The following is a 23,489-nucleotide window of genomic DNA, read 5'->3' on the forward strand; positions in this document are numbered from 1 at the left end:
CCGGTGCATGGAGCCTGCTTCTCCCTCTGCCTGTGTCTCTGCCTCTCTCTCTCTGTGTGTGTGACTGTCATAAATTAAAAAAAAAAAAAAATTAAAACCTCAGTTCAAAAGGAACATGACATGAGGTCATAAAATGGTCTTAGGTAAGATCATGAAGGTCCACTCTTCTTTGTAACCTTTAAAAGGGTGTGAATCTACCAGGCTAATAAAAGTAATGGTACCTCTGAAGTCATGACTTTTTAAGAGATTGAGACAGCACATAAAATTGGAGAAAAAAATGATTCTTTATTGAAAAATACCAATAATACTGACAGACTTCAAAAGCAATTCACGCTTCCAGAATACAAAGTATACTTAATATATTTTTTCAAATCTTTTCGCATTTCAAAGTTATTAGCATTTTTGTAAATCAAATTTGATAACCTGACTAAAAATATTTTCCAGCTTTATTATTTAAAGAGCTGCACAATCTTTAAAGTGGGGACCGTGAGGTGGGCAGGGACAGAATGCACCTGGGACTGCGCAGCAGTCTACAGCAACATTTCCCACAATGTCAGTGCTGGAAACAAAATACTGCACAAGACAGCTGCCCTCCAGTGTCAGAGATTTTGGGAAACAGCACATCAAAAGATAGCTAGCTTTTCTTATAAGTCATACACTTTCATTTAAGATTGCTTTTCGAGGGAAATCTTTAAGAATGCCACTGTAATTTAATTCATCCAATGAAAGAAATGAACTGTTACCATCGACAGGGTCTTTGCCGAGCTGTAATAATTCTATGCTTTTTTTTAGATGCAAAAAAATTAACACATATGCAAGTTTAATTCGAAACCACACAAATTATGTATGTAGGCTCAGATAGTAGCAGTGTTCACTTTTATTACTAATAGCTTAACTGGAACAGCCACTCTATTCATTCCACCAGCAGAAATAGCAGCACCAAGATCTAAAATTCTTTATGTATAAAAAGCTTATATCATTATCCAAGTCCCATTCTTTGCATGCTCCAATTCTTGTTATCTTATTTAACATAAAAGCAACAGGATTTGGAGAGTTACTATTTGCTGTATTAAAACAGTTGTACAGCATCTTGTACTGTCAAAAAGCAAAATACTGTGAACGGCAGCCCTTCTTCACAGCTCTACACTTGAAGCTGCCAATAAGCGTTCACTGCTCGTGCCAGCAGTGGTATTTCCACAGTAACATAGCAAAAACTAAAGAAATCATGGCACAATGGATTTCTGAATTCTTTTATCTACCATTGGTCCTGGGGCTTAGTACCATCCCCTTGTAGACTATATCTGATCATTCCATCATCTCTAATGGAGGAAAGGCATCAGGTCATATAGCGGGTAATGGCTCTCAGAGCGTAGAGGAGTTCTGCTTGCATTCTAGCTTCTATAAGAAGCAGATTAACATGAACCTAAATATAAAACACAACATTATTTAAGCATTCTCAGTTTTTCAATGCATCTAATAAACCCCCAAACTAAGTATATTTTCTGTGTGCCACTAAGTAACTTAGAAATCTTGACTTAGTCTCAAAATGAAAGTCACCCTAGATTCTTTTTGGATAGATGTTGGGCTTATATTTCAGAAAACCTAGACATTACTTTAAGTAGAATACCAACTTCCCCTGTGAAATCATTTACTAATTTAAATAATTTTAAAACGATAGCTCAAAGACCAGACATTTCTATCTATAAACAATGAAAAATGAAGGAAGAGCTCTTGCAAAATGGTTTTCTTTCTCCCAAGCGGTGACAGCCATGCCAGCACTTCTGAACTGGGGCCAGCCACCGGTCTTTATTCTTTTACTCTAGCATTATAATGAGGTTCCTTCCAGGGGATACCAGACAGATGTGCAGGTATGTTCTTCTCTGGGTTGGAAAAGGATTTGAGGGCCACAGATCAGGAGGAGAATGAGAATCACTAAGTTAAAGAGCAAAAAAAAAAAATAGGTACAATAGGTACATACCTTCTCAGAGTGCTTAAACTGCCTCCAGAAGCTATCATACATTCTTTTGGTAACTTTTTCGGGAGTGCAAACAACAGTTTTGATATAAACTTTAAAGCTACGATCCAATAGCTGGTTAATTTCACCATAGTCATAGTCGTCATATCTGTTAAGAGAAAATGAGAATTACTGTATTTTCAACATATGGTCTGTTTTATTATGAAAGCATGGACGTTAATGATAAATGCTGTATTCTTCTTCCCTGTGTAGGCATCTGTCCCCCACAATAACTGCTTTACAATGTTTAATTGGGGATGGATGAGTGAATATAAAGGGATAAGAAGCAGAGAAGTTAGGGAAATGAATAGAAAATTTGTTAGCGCCCAAGCAACAGTATGAGTATTGCTGAAATTAAGAATTTGACAAACTATTTACTATTGCATGATATATATATATATATCATAATCCACTTGAAATGACTACAATTAATCCTTTTTTTCCCCCCAGGTTTCCAGGAGTTTCTGGGATCAGATGGGGAAAAAAATAGTGGGGGAGTGGGAGACGATTATTCCAGAGGGAAGAATGATCTATAGATGGCCTCACAGAGTCTATTCAGGATAGGCTGTTCTGCTTTAAGCTGAGATGGTTGATGGTTTTTAGGACTGCCAGACACTGAAGTCTCTTATTTGGTTTTCAGCGGAAAAGGAAAAAAGCTCTTGCAAAGCTGGCTCTCCTACTATTCTGGAGGCCGAGTCAGTAGTCTGCTCACTGATAAAATGAATAGCAAGAGAAACCCTGATTCTACAGCTAAAATATAGGGTGGAGTTCGTGTGTATGTTAGAAGATGGTGGGTATGTGTATATATAATGGTTGCATTGCCTATTTAACATAATGTGGCTCAATACCTAACAGGACATGAAAGTTTTACGTTTTGATGAAGTATCACGGGAGCAGGTACTCTTCAGAAGTAGCATGAGAACAGCTAGGAGGGCGCTAGTGGGGTACTTAAGGGTACTAAGTTCCAAGAAGATAGGAGATGATGCCAAAGATGTTTGATGGTGAAATTTTCATCTATGCTCTAGGACAGCTTGCTTGCCCACCCCTTCCCTGGAGGCATCTGTCATTTAACTCTTGCCAATGTCCCTAACTCTCCCTCCTGCCTAGCTAGGAGAGAGGAAATAAACCAAGCTGCAATAAATTGATTCATAAGCAGCATAAAAATAAAACCCTTCCCCCAATAGCTTGAGTATTTGTATATGTCTGTGTGCGTGTTTCAAGCACCTGAATAATTTAGCCCAAAGGAAAATATTTCTTTATAAACAGAAGAGACTAACCTTATTCCAAACATGCAGTGAATATAGTTCCAAATAGCCCGTCTAAGCATTGAGGTATCGACATCTTTGTGCATTGCCATTGTATTATAAGTAAGATTGTAAGCAATGTGAAATTTTTCATCAATCAACTGTCCCACATCTGGATAAAGGCGATTTACCAAAGAATAACCATGGTCTTCCCAGCAATAGTCCTAAATACAGAGAATAGAACAAATGCAAATAATTAAAATGTAGCCAAGACAGTTCTATGTCTACTGCTCTGTCGTATGGGGAGTACTGCCTCTCTAGTGCATCCTAGCTCCCAGCTTCACTTGCAGTGCAATCTGATGTTTTCAGTTTCTATACTGCAGCATGCAAAGCTTTAGTAACTCAGTGAGTTTAAAAACCAATGGAATCGTTCTTACACAGAGGCCACCCATTTTCAGCTTTCACTCTCTCCTCATTCCACATCCAGAGGCAACCTATCTTGGGAGTCCTCTCTCGTTTTCCATTGCTGCAGCTATTCTGATGGTCCTCAAATTTTGTAAATTTTTAATTCAACACAACCACCACTCATTTCTTTCCCTTCTACCTCCTTTCTCTTAGGACTATTAACTGAGTTTCCTAATTAGTTTTCCTACATTAAATCTTCCTGCTTCCTTTCTATCTCAAGCAAAATAAGCCCCTACACTACTATATTGCTCTCATAATATTTTTCCTGAAACACCTCTTTGATATGTTATCACTCTGGTCTCCAAACTCTACAAACCTGACCGATTTTCAACTAGCTTCCCCCTAATCAGAAGCAGGAATTCTGTGCTTGAAGCACTCAGCAGCCCAGCCAACTTCTTTATAATCCCTTCCTTCACTCTCTCAACATAAGCTCAATTATTGCCTACAGTCTCCTCTGCTTTACACAATGCCCATGCTTTTGGACCATTAAAATCCGTCAAATCCTAACTTCCTCCATAAAATTTCCAGCCCACATGATCTCAATTCTACTTCATGACACACTTACACTATCAAGCAGAAGTAATCTATAAAACTGTTATGCCTAATTTTTGTCCCTTTATTTTTATGTTTTTTAAAAAACGTTTGTCCCTTTAAACATCTTTATCACTTGAGCAAGAATAAAATCTTACAGATCTCAAATTTTCATATTTCTGGGAAGTTATTTAACATTGGCCCCTCACAATAATTGAAGGAGTTGGAATATCAACTCATGTGAATTAAATATTTACCTATCTAAATTAAATATTTATAGAACAGACTATTTAAAAAAATACACTTAGGCTGCAGTATGTTTCTACTAATGGATTGGACTGGAAGCAGTCTTACAAAGCTTAGAGCATAGAATAAATATTTGCTAATTAATTGATGATTCTCAACTTTTAATGTGGAACCAGAGAAGATAGCATAGCTACTGTTGCTCCTGAGAGGTGTTTGCAAAGCACTTTTAGCATAGTGCCTCCTACCAAGCAAAAAAAGGAGGCTGGTATCCTACAGCCATAACTGGTATCCTAGAGGACACTGGGTCCTTAAGTTTCCATGGACTCAATATATACACAATTGTACTGAGGAAGTTTTACTGTGTATTTCAAAGTTAATGATTTGGAAGCTAAAGAAATTGGGTCTACCAACAATAATTCTATTCCCTACTTCACTAATTTTATTTACTCTAAGAAGTGCTAGTAATTTTGGAATAACATCTATATGAATCCTCTCAAGCTTTCAATTTAAAATCCTCAAAAATTCTCTTTGCCTCAAATAACATTCAGTACATATTTTAAAGGAAATTAGGATACTGTAATTGTCATTATTTATTTTCTATGCTATCTGTAAGAACTCACTCTCCCTAAAAAGAATAAAGTACATCTTTTACTTTTGATTTTTTTCATCAGCTTTCTCTCCACTCACATACATATAATGCTTGAGATGCTGGGGACATTTCTCTTGTCACTCAGGCCTGGTGTGTATCAGGGCCTCACTTTAACACTGGGGCTCAAGAGGAAAGAGGGAGAAAAACCAATGCTACATACATGCTACTATTATTCATTGTTTAGATATATTAGGAACTTGAGTTTTAGCACACTATCTGGGAACCTAACCCACCATTATGAGAATGTGTTTTGATTTCTGATCAACTGGTTTCTGAACTTTAACAATAAATATATTTAAAGGAATTGCCTGACATAGAAAAGTTATTTCTTTCTGGAACATTTTGGAATTCTCATATCCAGGGGACTTTTCCTAAGCAGTCACGTGCACAACAGTACATTGCAATTTTACCTGAACTCGAAATGTTGGAACATGCATCCCATGTCTAGAGAAATCCTTATAGCCATAACTAGTATCCTCAAAGTGACGAGATACATCTCTTGCTGGTGTGACTTCTTCATCATCTGAAATAATTAAAAAAGCCACTGAAAGCTTTTCAAAAACAGAATACTAGTTATAATTCATTTTACCTATAACAAATAAAAATAGGATAACCCTTTCTCTGATACCAACTAATCAACTGAAAGTCTTAAACCACAGAGAAATAGCTTATCAGTAAATGGAACGTAGTAAGATTCTCTGTTATAAAAAGTATTCATGGTTGAATTTTCCATGCTTTGCATTCCTTTCTTTCATATGTCCTCTGCATCCCCACTCCAATTTTGGATATTAAGTTTTATCTTAAAAGTATGCAAAGTTAAAAAAAAAAAAGTACGCAAAGTTGAACACTCTTTTGGAAAATTTTTATGGTGATTGAATAATCTATATACTTTAGCACCTGGATTATTTCTGGTTGAATATTAATGTCCTACAATATATAGTGTGATCTAACACCTCAAAGGTCCTAGAAACAATTCTGGAATGGTGAATCAATTTTAATAATGTTTCCTGAACTGCTCTAAGCCTTTCTGGATTATTTTCATGTTTGAGGAAAATAGAAACAGAAACTTTTCATCAAGGAGAAACAAGATAACATCCAACCTTCATTTATACGAATTTGATTTTTTCTTTGCTATTAGGAAATTTAGTGCTTTTAACACATATATTCTTTATCCCCACTCTGTTATCAAAATACATTTTGAGACACTTTAACTGTTTTTCCTTTAAATTACCTGGTTTATATATTAAATTCTATAGCCTGTATATAAAGGCCAAATATAAAGGATTCAAGTTTGTTGTTAGTTGTCTAATAAATAGCTCCTTTGCACAAATCATTGAATTTTTTTTTTTTTTTAATTTTTATTTATTTATGATAGTCACAGAGACAGAGAGAGAGAGAGGCAGAGACACAGGCAGAGGGAGAAGCAGGCTCCATGCACCGGGAGCCCGACGTGGGATTCGATCCCGGGTCTCCAGGATCGCGCCCTGGGCCAAAGGCAGGCGCCAAACCGCTGCGCCACCCAGGGATCCCCAAATCATTGAATTTTAAAGCTGAAAAGCAATTTTAGGGCTTTATGAACTCGATTTCCTAATTTTAAAGAGAAAAAAAAGAGCATTCATATGTTAAGTGACTTACATTCACAAGGTTTATTGGCAGTGATTTTAGTACTAAAACTCAAATGTCCTCTTTTAGTCTAGTGCTATTTATATCCTCTTCTCGGTTTCCTGCTTTATTTATAAGTAGGAATACCTATGCAATAATAGCATCTCTAAAAGGAAAAATATATTTGCACTGATGTTTTAAAACTTATTTAAATTCTTTAAATAAAAAAGTGGGCTCTTTTTTGGTAAGTAATAGAAATTTTGTTGAGTATGTAAAGATTTTTTTTTACCTGAAGAGAAGACAAACATGCTCTCCCTTTTTTCTATTTCAAAACGTGAAGCCATCTCTTCCTGACTTGCCTCTTCTTCATCTCGACATTCCTGTAACTGCCTCATCTTTTCCATGAGGGCTTCGACCTCAAAGAAGGAATCACTTACCTAAAGAGAAAATACAATTAATGTTTCATATGTCAGAAAAAGGATGACATTTAAAAATTTTCTTTTAAGATACAAATTCTTTTGAGACAGGCTTAACAATATGGGAAAAATAGATCTTATGATTTTAATGTACATGAATGAATAAAAAATAGAATTATTTTGGCCTATCACATACATTGATATGCAGATAATGAAATAAAAATGATCTTAGGAACACATTCTTCTTACCTTATAAAATTAGTAATATCATTACTGTTAATAAGTTTTAAGAATTAAAATTTAATACTAGTTGTCAATTTAAAACAGAACTGCTCAACTAAATAAGATACAAAGTGGTTTTGCATCAGCTAGGCACATTGGGCATACTGTTAACATGTGTCTATCTTCAAATTATAGTAATCATCTCTAGTTTACCAATTAAGAATGAAATGTGTCCTTACAGGGCTGGAATCTCCACCTGACCTCTGCAAATGAAACTGGCAGCTAGCTGTCACTTACTGGGATGACTACAGCAGTGACATCTGTAGTGACAGGTCTGACACAGGCGTACTGGCCAAGTGGGCTTGCACTAGCCAAACGATATATACTGCTGCATCCTTACAACGAAAGTAGCATCAAAACTGTGGAATTTATCGTAAAATAGTAAAATATCTTCCTATTTCAAGTCTCAGTGTTCAAATACAAAACTAAAGTTTACCCCGTTATAAATATCTTTGGCTACGAATGCCTCTTCCCCCTCCTCTTACACTCTACTTGGCTTACACCCTTGATATGCTTTTCCTGTTCTATCCTCCCATCCTAAATCTTGCCACCGTGTTCTCACACAGCACTCTGCTCTTTGATTCAGAGCACCAAGTACAGTTTGTCTTGTTATTGCAGGACACTGGTTTAATGCGTGCCTCCCTCAGACCGACCCTTCATAAGGGCAGGGGACTATAGGTATATTATTTAGGTATATTAATATACTAGTAAATTATTACTAGTATATGGTCAGAATCTAGCATAGTACTTGGCACATAGTAGATATTTGCAAAATACTTGTTGCAGAAGCCTCATCAAGATAATTCTATATTAAGAGACAAATAGTCTAGACTACTAGTGCTTTATATTTTCATACGATCTTAGTTACACCAAAATACCCTCTAGTAAGCACTTTCTCTCACAACTTTGTGATGGAAAGTGCTTCTATGATGTACTGAAGATTCTTCTGGTACATACATCTCCTTAATCACTCCTGAAACAGAGCTAGTAGCCAAATAAAAAAGGGCTGAAAAAGATTATGTTGCTTAAAAGAATGAACTAAGGTTAACAAAAAATAATAATCAAGGTTTCTGTCAACTCACATTACCATTCATTATACTGTTTATCTACTTCCTTCTAAAATAGACCATATTTAAGTATTCTTAAGGAAAGACAATTTTTGATATATTTACAGTGAAATAAGAGGAAAAGAAAACAAAGTATATTTCTTTTGCTCTTTGAAAAATCTTTTAAAGCTGTTAGTGTTTAAAAAAAAGGTACTTAATATTAAAATGTTAATATTGTCTGAGGAAATTCTTTGTTTTTTTTTTTAACCATTTGTATCTGAAGAACTGAGTCAGATATCTAAAATGTACCTGAAGAATAAACTATCAGCTACTGACAAGTGTCATCAGTGTAGGGTGTAAACCTTTTTAAGAATAGCCAACTCAATACCTGAGAATGGGGATTTTACTAGAGAAATTTAAAATTTCTAATTTCTATTTTACTGTTATCTCATGTAACAGAGGGATACCTAGAAATAGTCAAGTGCTTTTTCTTTAGACTTGTTTTTTATTTTTTTAACCCTTTCCCCAAAAATTTTATTAGGAGAAAACAAAACATTTACAATGTTTACAGTCACAATATGTAGTGAACTGACTCCCCAAAATATATTACAACTCAGTTTGACTTTTGTCATACTCAAAAACCTACTTCTAAGTAGTCCAGAGTATATACATACACGGTGCCAACTATATCTACATATAAACTAAAGCTACTGCTCATTCATCTATTGTCCAGGAAAGTACTCCTGCCTTTCTACACACACACACACACACACACACAAAGGAGAAGTTTTGGAATTTTCTATGATGAAACAAGGCATATATATATATATATAGTGGTAAATATCTTTTCCTTTTGTGCAGTTGAACTCATCCCACATTCAAATTCTCTCAAGCACTAATAAACAAAATACTTATTTGGTTGAAGAACATTTAGGGCAAGTTCTGGCCCTTCCAAAGGCACTGTGAGACTCCCCGACCTCATTATTTTCTTAAGCCTCGTACTAAATCAAAGGTGAGAAGGACAACAATCCAATTCCAAGCATCCTAGCAACGGATATATATACCCTCCTTTAGACCATCTCATAACCCTGTTTTAATAAACAATCAGTGGCCACAGATGGGCCTATAACATTAATCCAGGTAGCTCAATAGAAGGTGAAATTGATGGTCCTGAACTCTGTCAGCACAGCAGTGATCAACTCTGGGAAAAGGAGTTTTCCCTTCACATGCTAATCTCATAATATTTAAATAGTACTTCTTATTTAGCACCTGATAAATGCCAGCTGTATTAGGCCTTACTTTAGAGACCTTTCATTTAAACCTCAAATAATCATGTGTTTGACCTTTATTTAGACATGAAAGAACAGAGGCTCAGGGAGTTTAGATAACTTGCCCACAATCAAATATATATATATTAAAGGTAATTCAAACTTTAAATATGTTTCAAAGGAATAATATAACTGAGAAAATCTATGCTAAGTATTCAGAAGACTGTGATGCTGTTTCTGTGATTTCTCTTTGGAAACAGAAGTACACTATCACTATAGCAAAGAATACAAAGGGAATTTTGAATCATTGTATTTAGGAAATTAAAACCTGCTTATAGAAAATTCAACTTTTTTTTTTTTTAACATTTTATTTATTTATTCATGAGACACACACACAGAGGCAGAGACACAGGCAAAGGGAGAAGCAGGCTCCATGCAGGGAGCCCCATGTGAGACTTGATCCCTGGACCCCAGCCTGGGGTCACACCCTGGGCTGAAGGCGGCGCTAAACCGCTAAGTCACCAGGGCTGCCCAAATTCAACCTGTTCTAATTTATTTTAAAGGAATTACAAAATTTTGAAAATAAAAAAGTCAGAGAAGAGAAGGAATAGAAGTGAAAACATTTTAATAAATTTACATTCACTTTTAATGAATTTGTGCCGAGTTAAAGATGAAAAAGAATTTTAAAAGAAATTTCCAGGTAAGGGCTGATTTCTTTTATGCAAAAGGAAGGAAAAGAATGTGATCAGCATCAGGGAGTCTGGACCACCAAGTTGCATGGTCTCAGCCTCCCCTAATCTCATTGCAGCACCCATTCAATACTAGCTGGCTCTGATGGGGCACATGCTGGTGACTCCAGATCCTAAATTACTCAAGTGTAACCTCCTAGAGGGTCTTATATATAGCCCTTGGCACTAAACTAGTGCTAGGCATTTAGAGGCAGTCAATAAATACTTGCTGAATGAACAGAGAAAGGGGCCTAATATCTCTATGGACTTAAAAGGATGGGTTTTCTAAGAAATCACACGAAAAAATAATAAAATGGCAATTACTGTGATTAGTCTTATGATGATCCTAACAGATAATACGTACTTACCGAAACATTTCCTGCTGAGTTGACCTGCATTTCATCCATACTGTGATTGCCATTTGTAATGTCACAGATGCAGTAGTTACTAACCGAAGGAGGTCTGAAGGTATGGCCACCATCACAATGAATTTCTGGACTGATTCCACAGCCAAATGTGAATGAAGCAAGAGAATGATAGTGTGTGAGGAGAACTACTGCATGTACCAGTTCTGCAAGGGACCAGCTGTGCTCTTCAGCTTTTAAAAGTCCCTTAAGAAAAAAAGAGAACATATTTATATATTGGGTTATGGTGCTGGTAAAAGCGAATAGTTCATCTTGGTATTTAATCTATTTAAAATAGAATTAGTCACTATATAAAACCTATGGTAAAATTATAATTTAAGACATGGAGAACCAGAATTTGCTAAAATCATTTTTTATGAATTATGTATTTACAAATAGAGCTTAACATAACCTGATAATTAGATTTTCATTATTTTGATTTTCTGAAATCCTGATTTAAAAATGCAATAGAGTGCATTTTGCTTAAAGGCAGTTACCATATTTCAGACGCTGCATTATGAATGCATTAATTGTTGTTAGTTCAAAGTCTCAGTCCAAATGCATTTCAGGTGGAAGGTACTGTATAAAATATGCTTCTATTTTTCTCTATTATCAAGCTTACTCAAATAATATTAGACAGTAGTCTGAACAACTTTACTCTGAATATTCCTAAATCATCAAATTATATTTATTTTAAAAATTATCCTCAAGGTAAAGTCTTAACAAATCTGTATCCCTTCTGCTTCACTACTTGTTTTATAATCTTATGTAATTTTGTATCACCACACAATATATACATTAATCCTATTCAAATCATATCCTAACAAAGATGCTTCAATTATGTAATAATATCTAAAATGTTCTAAGAACTAGAAAGATAAACCGCAAAATATGTCGTATTTTTAAGAACTTCTACTGCATGGTAGATACTTTTAGAGAATGTCTCTACCTTTATTCTATTAATAAACAGAACCAGAAGAAAACAGTTTCAATGGGATTTTAAAAAGGCACACAAGATGCCACTTCACACCTATCAGAATGGCTAAAATCCCAAACACTGATACATCAAATGCTGGTAAGGATGTGGAGAAATAGAAATGCTCATCCAATGCTGGTGGGAATGCAAACTGGTACAGCCACTTTGGAAGACTGTTTCAGTTTCTTACAAAGCTAAACATAGGTTTACCATGCAATCCAACAATCACACTCCTAATTGTTTACTTGAGTTGAAAATTTGTGTCCACCAAAAAACCCCCAAACCTGCACGTGAATATTTATGGCAGCTTTATTCATAATTACTCAAAACTATAAGTAACCAAAGGGCTTTCAAACAAACTGTGGTACCTCCATACATTGTATTACTTAGTAATAAAGAAATGAACAATCAAACCTGGGAAATGCACAGAAGAATCTTAAATGCATACTGATAAGTAAAAGAAGCTAATCTGAAAGGGCTATACACTGTATGATTCCAACTATGTAACATTCTGGAAGAGGCAAAACTATAGACACTCAAAAGATGAGGGGGAAGGAGAGAGAGATGAATAGGAGGAGAACGAGGATTCTTAGAGCAGTGAAACTATTCTGTATGATAGCGTAAAGGTGGACAGGTGACATGCGTTTGTCAAAATCCATAGAACTATACAACACAAAGAGTGCACCCTAATGTAGACTACAAATTTTAGTTAATAGTAACATATCTTTTTTTTTAATTTTTTTATTTATTTATGATAGTCACAGAGAGAGAGAGAGAGAGAGAGAGAGAGAGAGAGAGAGAGGCAGAGACACAGGCAGAAGGAGAAGCAGGCTCCATGCACCGGGAGCCTGACGTGGGATTCAATCCCGGGTCTCCAGGATCGCGCCCTGGGCCAAAGGCAGGCGCCAAACCGCTGCGCCACCCAGGGATCCCAATAGTAACATATCAATATGGATTCTTTAATTACAGCAAATGTACTAATTAACGATCCTAGATATTAACAAGAAAGACTAGGGGGAAGTTCAAGGGGGTAGTACAAAACTCTGTACTTTCTGTGCCATTTTCTGTAAATCTAAAATTGCTCTAAAAAATAAAGTATTTTTAAAAAATCATTTTTTAAGTAACACCCTAGATACATCACATCTACTTACCTCAATATGTTCTTTGGTAATAAGCCAAGGCCTATGGGCTAACACTTTGTTAAGTTCTCCTAAATTTTGTAGTTTTTGAGGAGCATTCTCTAAACCATTAAGCCACTTGGGGTCCCCACCAACATGAAGGAAATCATTTACATGGAGGTTCACTAAGTAGGAACACTGATGTCTTGCTGCAGCCTTAAGAGAAAACAGAAGATCAATCTAACTATATATATTAAAATCTTCCTTTATAATGTGCAAAAGAGCAAGTTTTTGATTAGATTGTTTATAAGTTTTCCATAAATTACAGAAATGCGGTTTTACATAAACATTAAAAAATTACATATACCACAGAAAGTACCTCATAAAAATCCCAAGAACAAACGAAATATCTGATAAAAGTATCTGAGCCTTAGAAATTGTGTTTATATAACAACTTGCAAAAAAAAAAAACAAAAAACAAAAAATAAAACAAAAAAAAACAAACAACTTGCAGATCCTCAGATTAAAACAAACTTCAATTAAAGTGCCAACCATAAAATAATGGAGTATAATTTACAAATAAAAAACGAATAGCACCACTTATGTCAATGTGAACTACTTGTAATAATGGAATAGATCTTGTATTCTTCTTTATTCTCATTTAATGGAAAATGGTTCTGAATAGTATATACTTTTTTTTTTTTTACTGTTACACTTGAAAGTATACTTATTTAGAAAGAGGAAAACCATATCCTACCTAACAGGAATCCAATTAGAAGTCAGAATAGAAGTATTTATCCCTGTGTTTAAAGCATTAACCATCTGTTAAAAACATTAATAAAGGAGGCAGAAAGAATTTTTCACTTAATGTTTACAAACCATAATTCCGATGTAGTGCCGAAAATGTAAGGGTAATGGCCCATCCATTTGCAGTAGATAGTGTTGAGTTTTTAGAAAACTTTCTAGATATTGTGGGTGAAAAACCATCACTAATGTAATGTTATCCAAACGACCCAAAGCAGCAAAAGAATCTGCAAATAAGGAGTGCATCTGTGCGTCTTCACTCCCCACTTGGAGAATCTGTATAAAAGAGAGGAAAACCATGGTTACATAAATTGTAAATTGGTGTTAGAATGCAGTGCATACCTATTTTAAGTGTCATCTAGAAGCAGGTTAAATGTGAGTTGAGAGAGAGGTTATAATTCTGAAAATTTAACTCAACTGGTAGCAAGACAGAAGAATAAACAGTCACATATTATGTAGGAGGAGATAAATAAAAAAGCCTGAACATTAAAGGCCATCTAGATAGGCTGCTTGCAGACTTGGCCAGAATCCAAATAAAGCAGCAGATTTAGATTATCAAATTTGCAGACACTAAAGCTTTTCCCCTTTCCTTTTACCATCTACTCTCACTTATTTATAGAGAACCAAAATTAACGGCAAACAATCTTTAAAAACAAAGCATAGGAGCCTTCACATATTTAGAATTAAAGATCCAATCTTGCCTTGATACCAGCCTGTGGAGATGGCCAAGACCAAGTAACTCAGCTTATGGGCATACACCTAAACATCTAAATATAAAGGAGATGGTGTTTCACTGATCAAAAACAAGTCTGGCCTTTCCTTGATTTTAAATATGGGTGTTAGAAAAGCACCATGAAATACTAGAAATCAACATGACTATAACAGCTTTCTAATCCCACAGATTCACTGCCAGAGCATGATAATTAACTGTGATCAACTCTGTGTAAAACATGTTGTTGTCCAACAGTTGTTCAGATGCCAAGATGTGGGTCATGAAAGCTTTTCCTTAAAAGCATATGGTTCACTATGTACTTTCACAAACAACATACCTCCTTTTCTGGTATGAATCTGCTTGGTCCGTGTCCTAGTGGTCGAGGAATTCTAATTCCAAGTTCCTAGAAAAGAAAATTACACCATCTTAAGCCTCCAGCTGTAAACAACATGAACTGAGGCTACAGGAATAGGAGGGAAAAACAACCAGTTGAACAGAGACAGGCTTGTTTTGGTGGCTTGTTTTCAATGCCATATATATACACACACACACACACACACACACACACACACACCAATTCCTCTGTTTGCATCGCATAGCTGACAACAGCTTATAACAAGACTCTAACTAAAAACAATAAAACCTGTTTCACTAAAACCAGAGTTTTGCATAAAGTACTTGGCAGAAAGTCTAGAACAGAAAGTTCAGCACATAGCAACCAACCCTGTGGATTGTCAGTGATACAAAATAAGACAAATGTGTTTGTACATCCAAAACTCAACAAACCAAAACATCAATCCCTGTGTATCTTGTCAGGAAATGAGAAAGCACTAACTTTTACATAGATGTCTTAAACTGAAAAAGAGTGTAATTATTATTAGATCTATAATAACATTTCACAATAAGAGAAGAAATAATATGAAAAATAAAAAGTAGTTAAATACACAAAAGGGAAAAACAGGGCATGTTTTTCTAAACTGTGGCAGAGTAAAACAATCTTAGAGAAAGTAATTTTTTGAGTTTGCTTTAAATTTTTTACATACTATAATGGTATCAACTTTGCTTATATTTTAGAGAAACTCAACTAATTAAAAAATAAAGGTTTTCTGCCCTTTGACATAGTGAATCTAGAATCCTGTACTTGGAATCTACTAAAATCCTTTATTTTATGTGACAGCATAGCATGGTTAACAAAAACTGATAATCAAGTGGTAGGGGTCCATCTTTTCCCCCAATACAGAGTGCCTACAGAAACAAAACTAAATTAATACAACCTTTTGTTCTTTAAGGTTCATTTCTTATCAATCTGGTTTCTTAAAAAAAACAAAACAAATTCCTAGAGTTTACATATCTAAATATTAACTCTTGCTTATACAATTACATACAAATCTTATTTCTACCCTACACTGCTTCCAAAAGTCCAACAAGATGATCCTTTTAAAGCAAATAAGAGGGGGAGAAGGTAGACAGAGATGAATAGGTGTCAGCAATTCAAAAAATCTGGTCCAAGTGAATGAAAACCTTTTAAGCAGAATGGGTTTTTTAAAATTAAGCCAGCAGGACAAAACTGAAGAAAATCTTTATTGGGAGAATTTAAGACTTGGATTCAAGGTATGCTATCATTGCCAACTAAATCTATGAAATATAATTCAAACAGTCTTGTATTGGAAGTTAGTAATGTCTTATTCCACACTTTTACTGTACATAGCAATACTCTATACCCTTCATTAGAGAAGGCACTCAGTTCACTGGCCGTGTGTGTGTCTTGATTTTAACAGCCTATTAAAAAATTGCAAGAAAAAACTCCACATTCCTGCTATTCAATACATCATCTTGGCACAAATGCAGCCATTTATATAAAACAATGACTCTATCAGCCTTTCTAACTGCTGAATTTCTGATCCAATTACATAGATTTCAAACAAGATATACTGGGCAAAACATTAAGGTTAAAATCAGTATTTATTCCTTCTCATTTCTTCACTATCTTATTTAAATTAAATGGATTTTAGGAAAACACCCATTTTAAGGTTTTATTATTCATTTTATACCTAAGAGACACTACTATTCTTGACGCTTTAGTACATAAAAAGGTAGTATTTCAAATGGAGGAGAAAAAGATTATTCAATAAATAATCTTGATACAACTAGAAAATCTAAACTGCCACTCAGAAAAAAGTGAAGTTGGAACCATAAATCATACTTGACTCCACAACAAATCAGAGGTAAATGTAAAAACAAAAACAAAAAAACATTAGTGTTAGAAGAAAACACTCATGGAATGAAGTTAGGCCTAAGAGTGCCATAAAAACCCAGACGTTACACACCAGGAGACTGATAAATGTGATGACATAAAAATACTTTCACATGGGAAAAATAAACATATAAAAAGTCAAAAGCAAACAGAAAACTGAGAAATACATTTGCAACTCCTCCATCAAAAGGGTTAAATTTCTTGAATACATAAGATTCCTACAAATAAGAAAGAAAACCCCCAACAAGTTGATAGAAAAATGAACAAAGGACATGGACAGTTAAAAAAAACGAAATACAAATGGCTGAAAAATTATCACCCTCACAATAAACCTTCAAGTTAACTACACAGAGATACTATTTCTCACCCAAAAGATTGCTTAAGATCAAAAGTTTATTAACAGGCTGTGCTGAAGAGAGGTTGTGAAGTAGTCATTCATTACTTTTATGTTTCTGATGTGAGTGTACTGAATTGTGAGGAAATTCGATCAAAAAATATGTAAGTATAAACTACAACCCACAGAGAGGGCATTTTGTAATAATGATTGAAATTAAAAAGTCAGAAATCTTTTGAGTCAACAACAATGTTAACCTGTACACAGAAATGTCATATGTAAAAAGACAATCACTGCAACATTGTTTCTAACAGTATAAGATATAAAACAATCTAAGTGCTCATCAACAGGACTATTTCAATATAGTATGACCATAGACTGGAATAGCATGCAGTCCTTACAAAGAATGAAGCAATTCTACATGAGTTGGCTTTAAAATATCTCCAAGACAGATACAAATATATATAGGTAGATATAAGTGCATATATCTCTATATAAACATATACCTATATTAATTATTATGTATTATTATAATTAATATATTAACTATGTTATTAATATATCAGTCATATTATTATATTGATTATATCTATATTAATTAATTATATCTACATTAAAACATATATACACACACTGTGTGTGTGTGTGTGTAGGGAGCAAAGTGCCTAATATGTATGTATGTATTATGTTACTACCTGTAAGGAGAAGGAAAACATTAGCAATTCCATTTCTAGGATTTTACATTTACATTAGCAACATATGGATGGCATATACATATTTTTAGTAACAAGACTGATAGCACATGGGCTTCAAAACAAAAAGGCCGAATTATATTATTTGGTTTTGTTTCTATACCAAATATATATTGAGCTCAAATATATTTGAGCTATCATAAAACAATAGCTTTAGAATTCCAAGAAACTATCAGTGTTTCAAAAATGGAGTATCTTCCTATAGGTATAGCCAAGGGTCTTTCCCAATGGTCCTATGTAATTGTCAAGTCTGTAAAGTCCACCCCTACAGCCAAATTTAGTGATTATAATGGTTGTCACTGTCTCCCTATTCCTTGCTTTCAATGGGCAAAACCTTCCTTCCCAATTCCTTTAAAAATATATTCCTTTAGAATGAAAAACTATGTGTTTCAAAGAAGGATGTTAATCAAAAGCAAACATTCTTGGGAATGAATTATAGTAGACCATTATGCCAAGAGCCTCTTAGTGCTAAGGTCATATTCATTTGTTGATGAGGTATAAGTCTGGCAAGAAAGCTGGAGACAGTAAGTAGAAAAACTGAAGAAAGGAATGGAAAAAAGTCTCTGTCATTTGAGATTCTAATTTCATTATTTTCCTTAAGGCTAGTTCCAGATAAAGTTTTACCCAGCTCATACTTAGACTACCAAGGTTAATTTCCTACTAAGCTGAAGAGGTTGTGACAGGTTTGTGCTATTCCTAAAAAGGAGCAAGGGAAATGGTAGGAAGGAAAAGGAGAGGAAGTAAAAGACAGACTGGGGGTGGGGGAAGGGAGACACTGATTTTCTTAAAAAAAAAAAAAAAATCACCACGTCTTTCTCAAAAAGAGTTGATCAAGACTGATATAATGGAAAATATAGTTAGTGCTGCTCTAAACTCACATCAATTTACTCTCCTAGACTTGAAGGCTAGACTCAAAAAGATGTCCCTTGTTCTCTTTCTTACGTAATAGACCAGGTACATGAGAAGGATACAAGAATATGACTTGATGAACTCTAAGACTCCATTCCAATTTATCCTAGTCTAGATTCAGGCAGGAAAGAGATTTTATAATTTATATTTACATATATCCAATTATATATATTTATATAACATAGCTATAAAATAATTACATATGATATTTAAAAATATTAGTACATAATTTGAAATCAAGTACTTAGTTCTGTTAGTGAGTGGTGGAGAGAGAGGCCGAATCTAGGAAATCTGGTTCCAGAGTTGGTGTTTTTAATTTTTACTCTTTTGAGCCTTTTTAAGAGTTTCTGATACCTAAAAGGTCCTTCTAGATACCACTGTTAGCATGAAACAGTATTTTTGGTTCCTAAAAGGTTAAATGTTTCAGTTTTCTGAAAAATTCATTTTTGAAACACTTCTTTTCCTAGTCAACATGACAAATTAGTTACTGCTCTATTTTCTAGCAGGTACTGATTTAAAAAAGGTACGGCAGGTCTTCAATAGGGTGATCAGAAGCCAAACTAACTGTGTTTCATAACTTCAATCATGCCTTATCTGTAGCTGTTAAAGAAAATGAATTACAGACTTTGAACAAATTTTGGCCAATCCAGATTCTAAGAGGCAGAACTGCCAACAGCAAATGGCCTTGTTTAAAAAGCAGATGTAGATGCTAATCACAGCACAAACCTCACAGGCTCTTGGTGAAGGTGTGGCTGGAAAAACTAACATGGGAACTAACAGTTCTCTCTCCTCTCAACAATCCTCCTAATCAGCATTTTGAAAAAGAGAGCAACAGCCTCTGCCATGACAACACTGCTGCAAATCTGACATAATACCTATTTCTTCTTAGTGTATAATACTAACACACTCATTTTCACAATATGAAAATTCTTAGCAAATGTTGACAGTACCGCAGTATATACATATTGTATGTTTCACTGTGTGAATCAGTGTTTGTACACTAAAAGTACCGTTCTAATCATAATTTCCAAATTTACTAAAGATACATTTATGAATCTATAGCAATAACCTTAGGTGAAAGAATGAATGATTTGCCACAAGTGCAAAATAAAAGCATTTCTTGGCTTACGGTGTCTACCCACTTGCAAAACCAGTTAAGAAGTAAATACAATTGGACCATTTGAATGATCTTTCTCACAACACTTGGGCCACTTTTAAAAAACTGTCCAGATGTTTAATGCAAATAACCACAATACTGATATTTTTGTTTTTAAAAAATTACAAAAGCAGTATCGGCTTTTTCAAACAAACTTCAAGAAGACAATGATAAATTGTGTAACAAGTTAGAGTTCCCACTCCACTTCTTCCTTCTTTAGGGGAATCACTGCTTATAGCTGGGTGCTAGCCTTCTGACATTAAAACATTCTTTTTTTTTTAAATTTTTTATTTATTTTTATTTATTTATGATAGTCACAGAGAGAGAGAGAGAGAGGCAGAGACACAGGCAGAGGGAGAAGCAGGCTCCATGCACCGGGAGCCCGACGCGGGACTCGATCCCGGGTCTCCAGGATCGCGCCCTGGGCCAAAGGCAGGCGCCAAACCGCTGCGCCACCCAGGGATCCCGACATTAAAACATTTTGAAGAGAAATACAGAGGTGTAGAAGTGTTATTTTAAAAAATTCCTGTTCTAACAAATATACTGGTGCTTCTTTTAAATCTGTCATTAACTGTACTTGGGGAACTTACAAAGACTCTTTTTCTAGTATTCAGACTTCTATGAAATACATTCTAAAAAATAACCCACGGGCTTCAAATTACTGGATTTGTAAGGCTGACTTAGCCATATGTGTATCCTACACTTTAGTCGGGAGTTCCATCCCTGAAAAGTGTTTCATTTTAAAGCACCATGGTAGCTTGCTATGTGAGAAGAGTCATGTTATTGTTTTGTAAAGTGATGTTTTCCTATAAGGCACTACTTCCTAACTTATTTTCCCACATGTTGGGTGTGTTAAAAATAAAATTCAACTCTACAGATGCTTCCTAGTTTCCTAAACGCAGTCCCATAGGCACTATAATCAATGTGCAAGCTGAAATGTATCTATCTCTTTATCTTCCAGTTTACGTGGCTATATTTAGAAATTCTAAATCTGTGCAAGAACCAGGATCCTGCCCACAAATACCACCAGAAGCAGGATAACTGGGGATCACTTCTACTCAAAATGAGAAAAGACAGGTTATGGCCTGCAAACAGAAACCACGAATGCTATTTCTACCCTTGCACACATTTTTCTTTCTTTGATGGACTTTCCAAAGCAACAGTTACATTAATTACTGCATTATCTGTAAACAATCAAGCGCGTATCACCCACCTACAAATGTTAAAATCTAGAAAAGTCTGTTCTACATCCCTCCTGACAAGGTGTCTTCATTTAAGGCTACGTGAACGTAGGCGGCATGCTCGCGACGTAAGCTCCATTTACGAAAAAATACAAATCCTAAAACTGAGTCATTTAAGTGGGCAATGCTGCAGAAAAATTACTTTCCATCTAGATTTCTTGAACTAAGGCAACGCGGTGTTTCAACTCAGATTTTAATCACAGTTTCTTTCTCCTTGGTCGCCCTTTGGGTCAAAAGGCTCAAATTTTAGCTGTTAGGTTTATTAGTGACTTTCAAATGGGGCGCTATTTACAACCACTTAGAAGCCCCCCCCCCCCAGGCTACTTCAGGCACCAGAGATGCGCCGCCCCGACGTCAGGTGCTGGGGGCACACGCACCCCAGGCAGCATCGTCTCCACGGAGGCAAACAGTTTTTTTTTTTTTTTCCTTTTTTAAGTAGGAGGCAAACGGACTGAGGGGAAAGAGCGAATCCCCGGGCGGCTCCGCCGGCGGACTGGAGCTCCGTTCGGCCCCGGCTTGCGGAGACTTGCAGAGAACTCGGCGGCACGGACGCTTCCGAGCCGTGCAGCGAACCACCGGCCGCCGCCTCTGCAGCCTCAGCGTTTTCCGCTCGGGGCCGACTCGCCGTGCAGCCGTGGGAACCCCGTCCCCGCCCCCGCCCCCGCCGCCCTCCCGGGAGCGTCCTCCTCCTCCGCAGCCGCGGGGCGCCAAGGCGGGGCGGCTTCGAGGCCGGGGCAGCCCCCGCGCCCCGCCGGGTGCCCGCCCGCCCGCCCGCCCGCCGGCCCCGAGCCCGGGTACCTCGTCCTGGCCGCGGCCCCCGCCGCACTGCTTGCAGCCCAGCAGCTCCGAGACGGCCAGCGAGGCCGTGTACGCCGCGTTCGCGGTGGCGGCCAGGCGCATGTCGGCGCGAGGGCCGCTGCGGACGAGCGGGAGGGCCCGGCGGGGCGGTGCGGGGCGGTGCGGAGGCGGCGGCGGCGAGCGCGGACCCGCGGGGCTCCCGGCTGCAGCGCCTCCGTCAACGCGGACCGTGGCGGCGGCGGGGCCCGGACAAACAAGCCGCGCGGCCCCGCCCCCGCCGTCACTCCGCCCGCACGGCGGCCGCAGGAGCCAATCGCGGCCCGCGGCGCCGCGGAGCCCCGCCCCCTCCGCGCGGAGGGCGGGCCTGGAGGGGCGGGGCGGAGCCGGGGCGGGGCGGAGCCGGGGGCGGGGCCACGGAGGGCGGGCCCTGGGGGGCCTCGGCCGCGGCCCCAGCCTAGCGCAAAACCGCCGCCGCGGGCGGCCGAGCCCCCCCCAGAACCTAAGGCTCCCGTCGCGAACGAGCTCGGCCGGCGGGCACCGTGGCCGGAGGGCGCAGCGCGAGCCCCGGCGCCAGGCACAGGCGGACGTGCCCCTGCCCCCAGCATCAGCAGTCGGGAGCCTGCCCTCCTCGCACCCGCTCACGTCCGTGTACCTCGAGCCAAGGAGCATCCAGCCTCTGTGCTGACCCGGACACAGCCGGCGAGACCCAAGTTCGCTTTACGTTTCATAAACTATTGAAATCCCCCTCGTCCTGCCCCATAATGCCCAAACACTGCTGAATGGGCCCGGAATGTTGGAACAAGTACCGGACTATGGCCTATATTCAATATGAAATTAGTTTTGGCAAGCTACGTAGAAACTATAAATGTCACTCTCCTATGCAGATAATATGCCTTGGTGGCCAATCTCTGCATTTCCTTTTTCTTTTCGAGTATATTCGAAGGCTTTAAAATTTTAATGGTCTCTCATAAGTGCCCTGGGTTCTAAAGAAAGAATTTCCTCTATGAAATCTGATGAGGAACTTGAGAAAATATAGGTTACAAAGGAGCATAAATAACTGCTATTGTTGGACCCGGAGAGCGAATCTCTCAAGTCCTGTGTTAACCCTATTTCCTTACATGGCCTCATTAACTTCTTTTAAAAATCAACTAAATAAGATCTCTTTTTTTGCATGCTTGGTGTTTTCAAAAGCTTACGTGTTCAGGTTAAAAGAAAAAAGAACATTCTGACAGAAGGAAACAAGCAGAGTGTATCAATAAAAACTGACAGAGAACCAGGACTCCTCCGTGCAAATAAGTTTCAGTCTTAGAAGTGAGGTTACAATGTCTCAGAGAAGACATTGTAGCTCTTATAGCTCTTAATATGTCATTTTAAAAGCAGGTTAAAATGGTTACTTTTTTTATCTTCTCCAGATAAATAAGATAAATGCTGTATGTTCTCATAGGCTGCTTTTACAAATTGCTAAAGCATGCAAAAAGCTTTTTACTGGTCAAGAAAAGCAATTTTGGTTAATATTAACATAAAAGAAAAGGCTACAGAG

The 23,489-nt window shown here is 37.2% G+C and overlaps 1 protein-coding gene across 2 annotated transcripts in view; it reads right to left on the reverse strand.

The window, feature by feature from the left end:
- Nucleotides 1–265: 265 nt before the first annotated feature.
- The window catches only part of SESN1 (sestrin 1), a 98,872-nt gene continuing 75,648 nt past the window's right edge, over nucleotides 266–23,489 (reverse strand). The window contains exons 1-10 of one of the 2 annotated variants that reach the window (XM_025444972.3): nucleotides 21,950–22,096; nucleotides 14,843–14,908; nucleotides 13,869–14,069; nucleotides 13,023–13,205; nucleotides 10,860–11,102; nucleotides 7,041–7,188; nucleotides 5,560–5,672; nucleotides 3,292–3,482; nucleotides 1,979–2,123; nucleotides 266–1,423 (exon numbers count right to left, since the gene is read on the reverse strand). In XM_025444972.3, coding sequence (XP_025300757.1) covers nucleotides 1,337–1,423; nucleotides 1,979–2,123; nucleotides 3,292–3,482; nucleotides 5,560–5,672; nucleotides 7,041–7,188; nucleotides 10,860–11,102; nucleotides 13,023–13,205; nucleotides 13,869–14,069; nucleotides 14,843–14,908; nucleotides 21,950–22,051 — 1,479 coding nt within the window. In that variant the 5' untranslated portion in view covers nucleotides 22,052–22,096 and the 3' untranslated portion in view covers nucleotides 266–1,336. Of the gene's footprint in view, nucleotides 1,424–1,978; nucleotides 2,124–3,291; nucleotides 3,483–5,559; nucleotides 5,673–7,040; nucleotides 7,189–10,859; nucleotides 11,103–13,022; nucleotides 13,206–13,868; nucleotides 14,070–14,842; nucleotides 14,909–21,949; nucleotides 22,097–23,489 lie in introns of those variants that run through there. The other variant, XM_025444971.3, reaches the window with a different exon arrangement.

This window comes from Canis lupus, chromosome 12, assembly GCF_003254725.2.
Source record: "Canis lupus dingo isolate Sandy chromosome 12, ASM325472v2, whole genome shotgun sequence".
Classification (NCBI taxonomy): domain Eukaryota; kingdom Metazoa; phylum Chordata; class Mammalia; order Carnivora; family Canidae; genus Canis; species Canis lupus.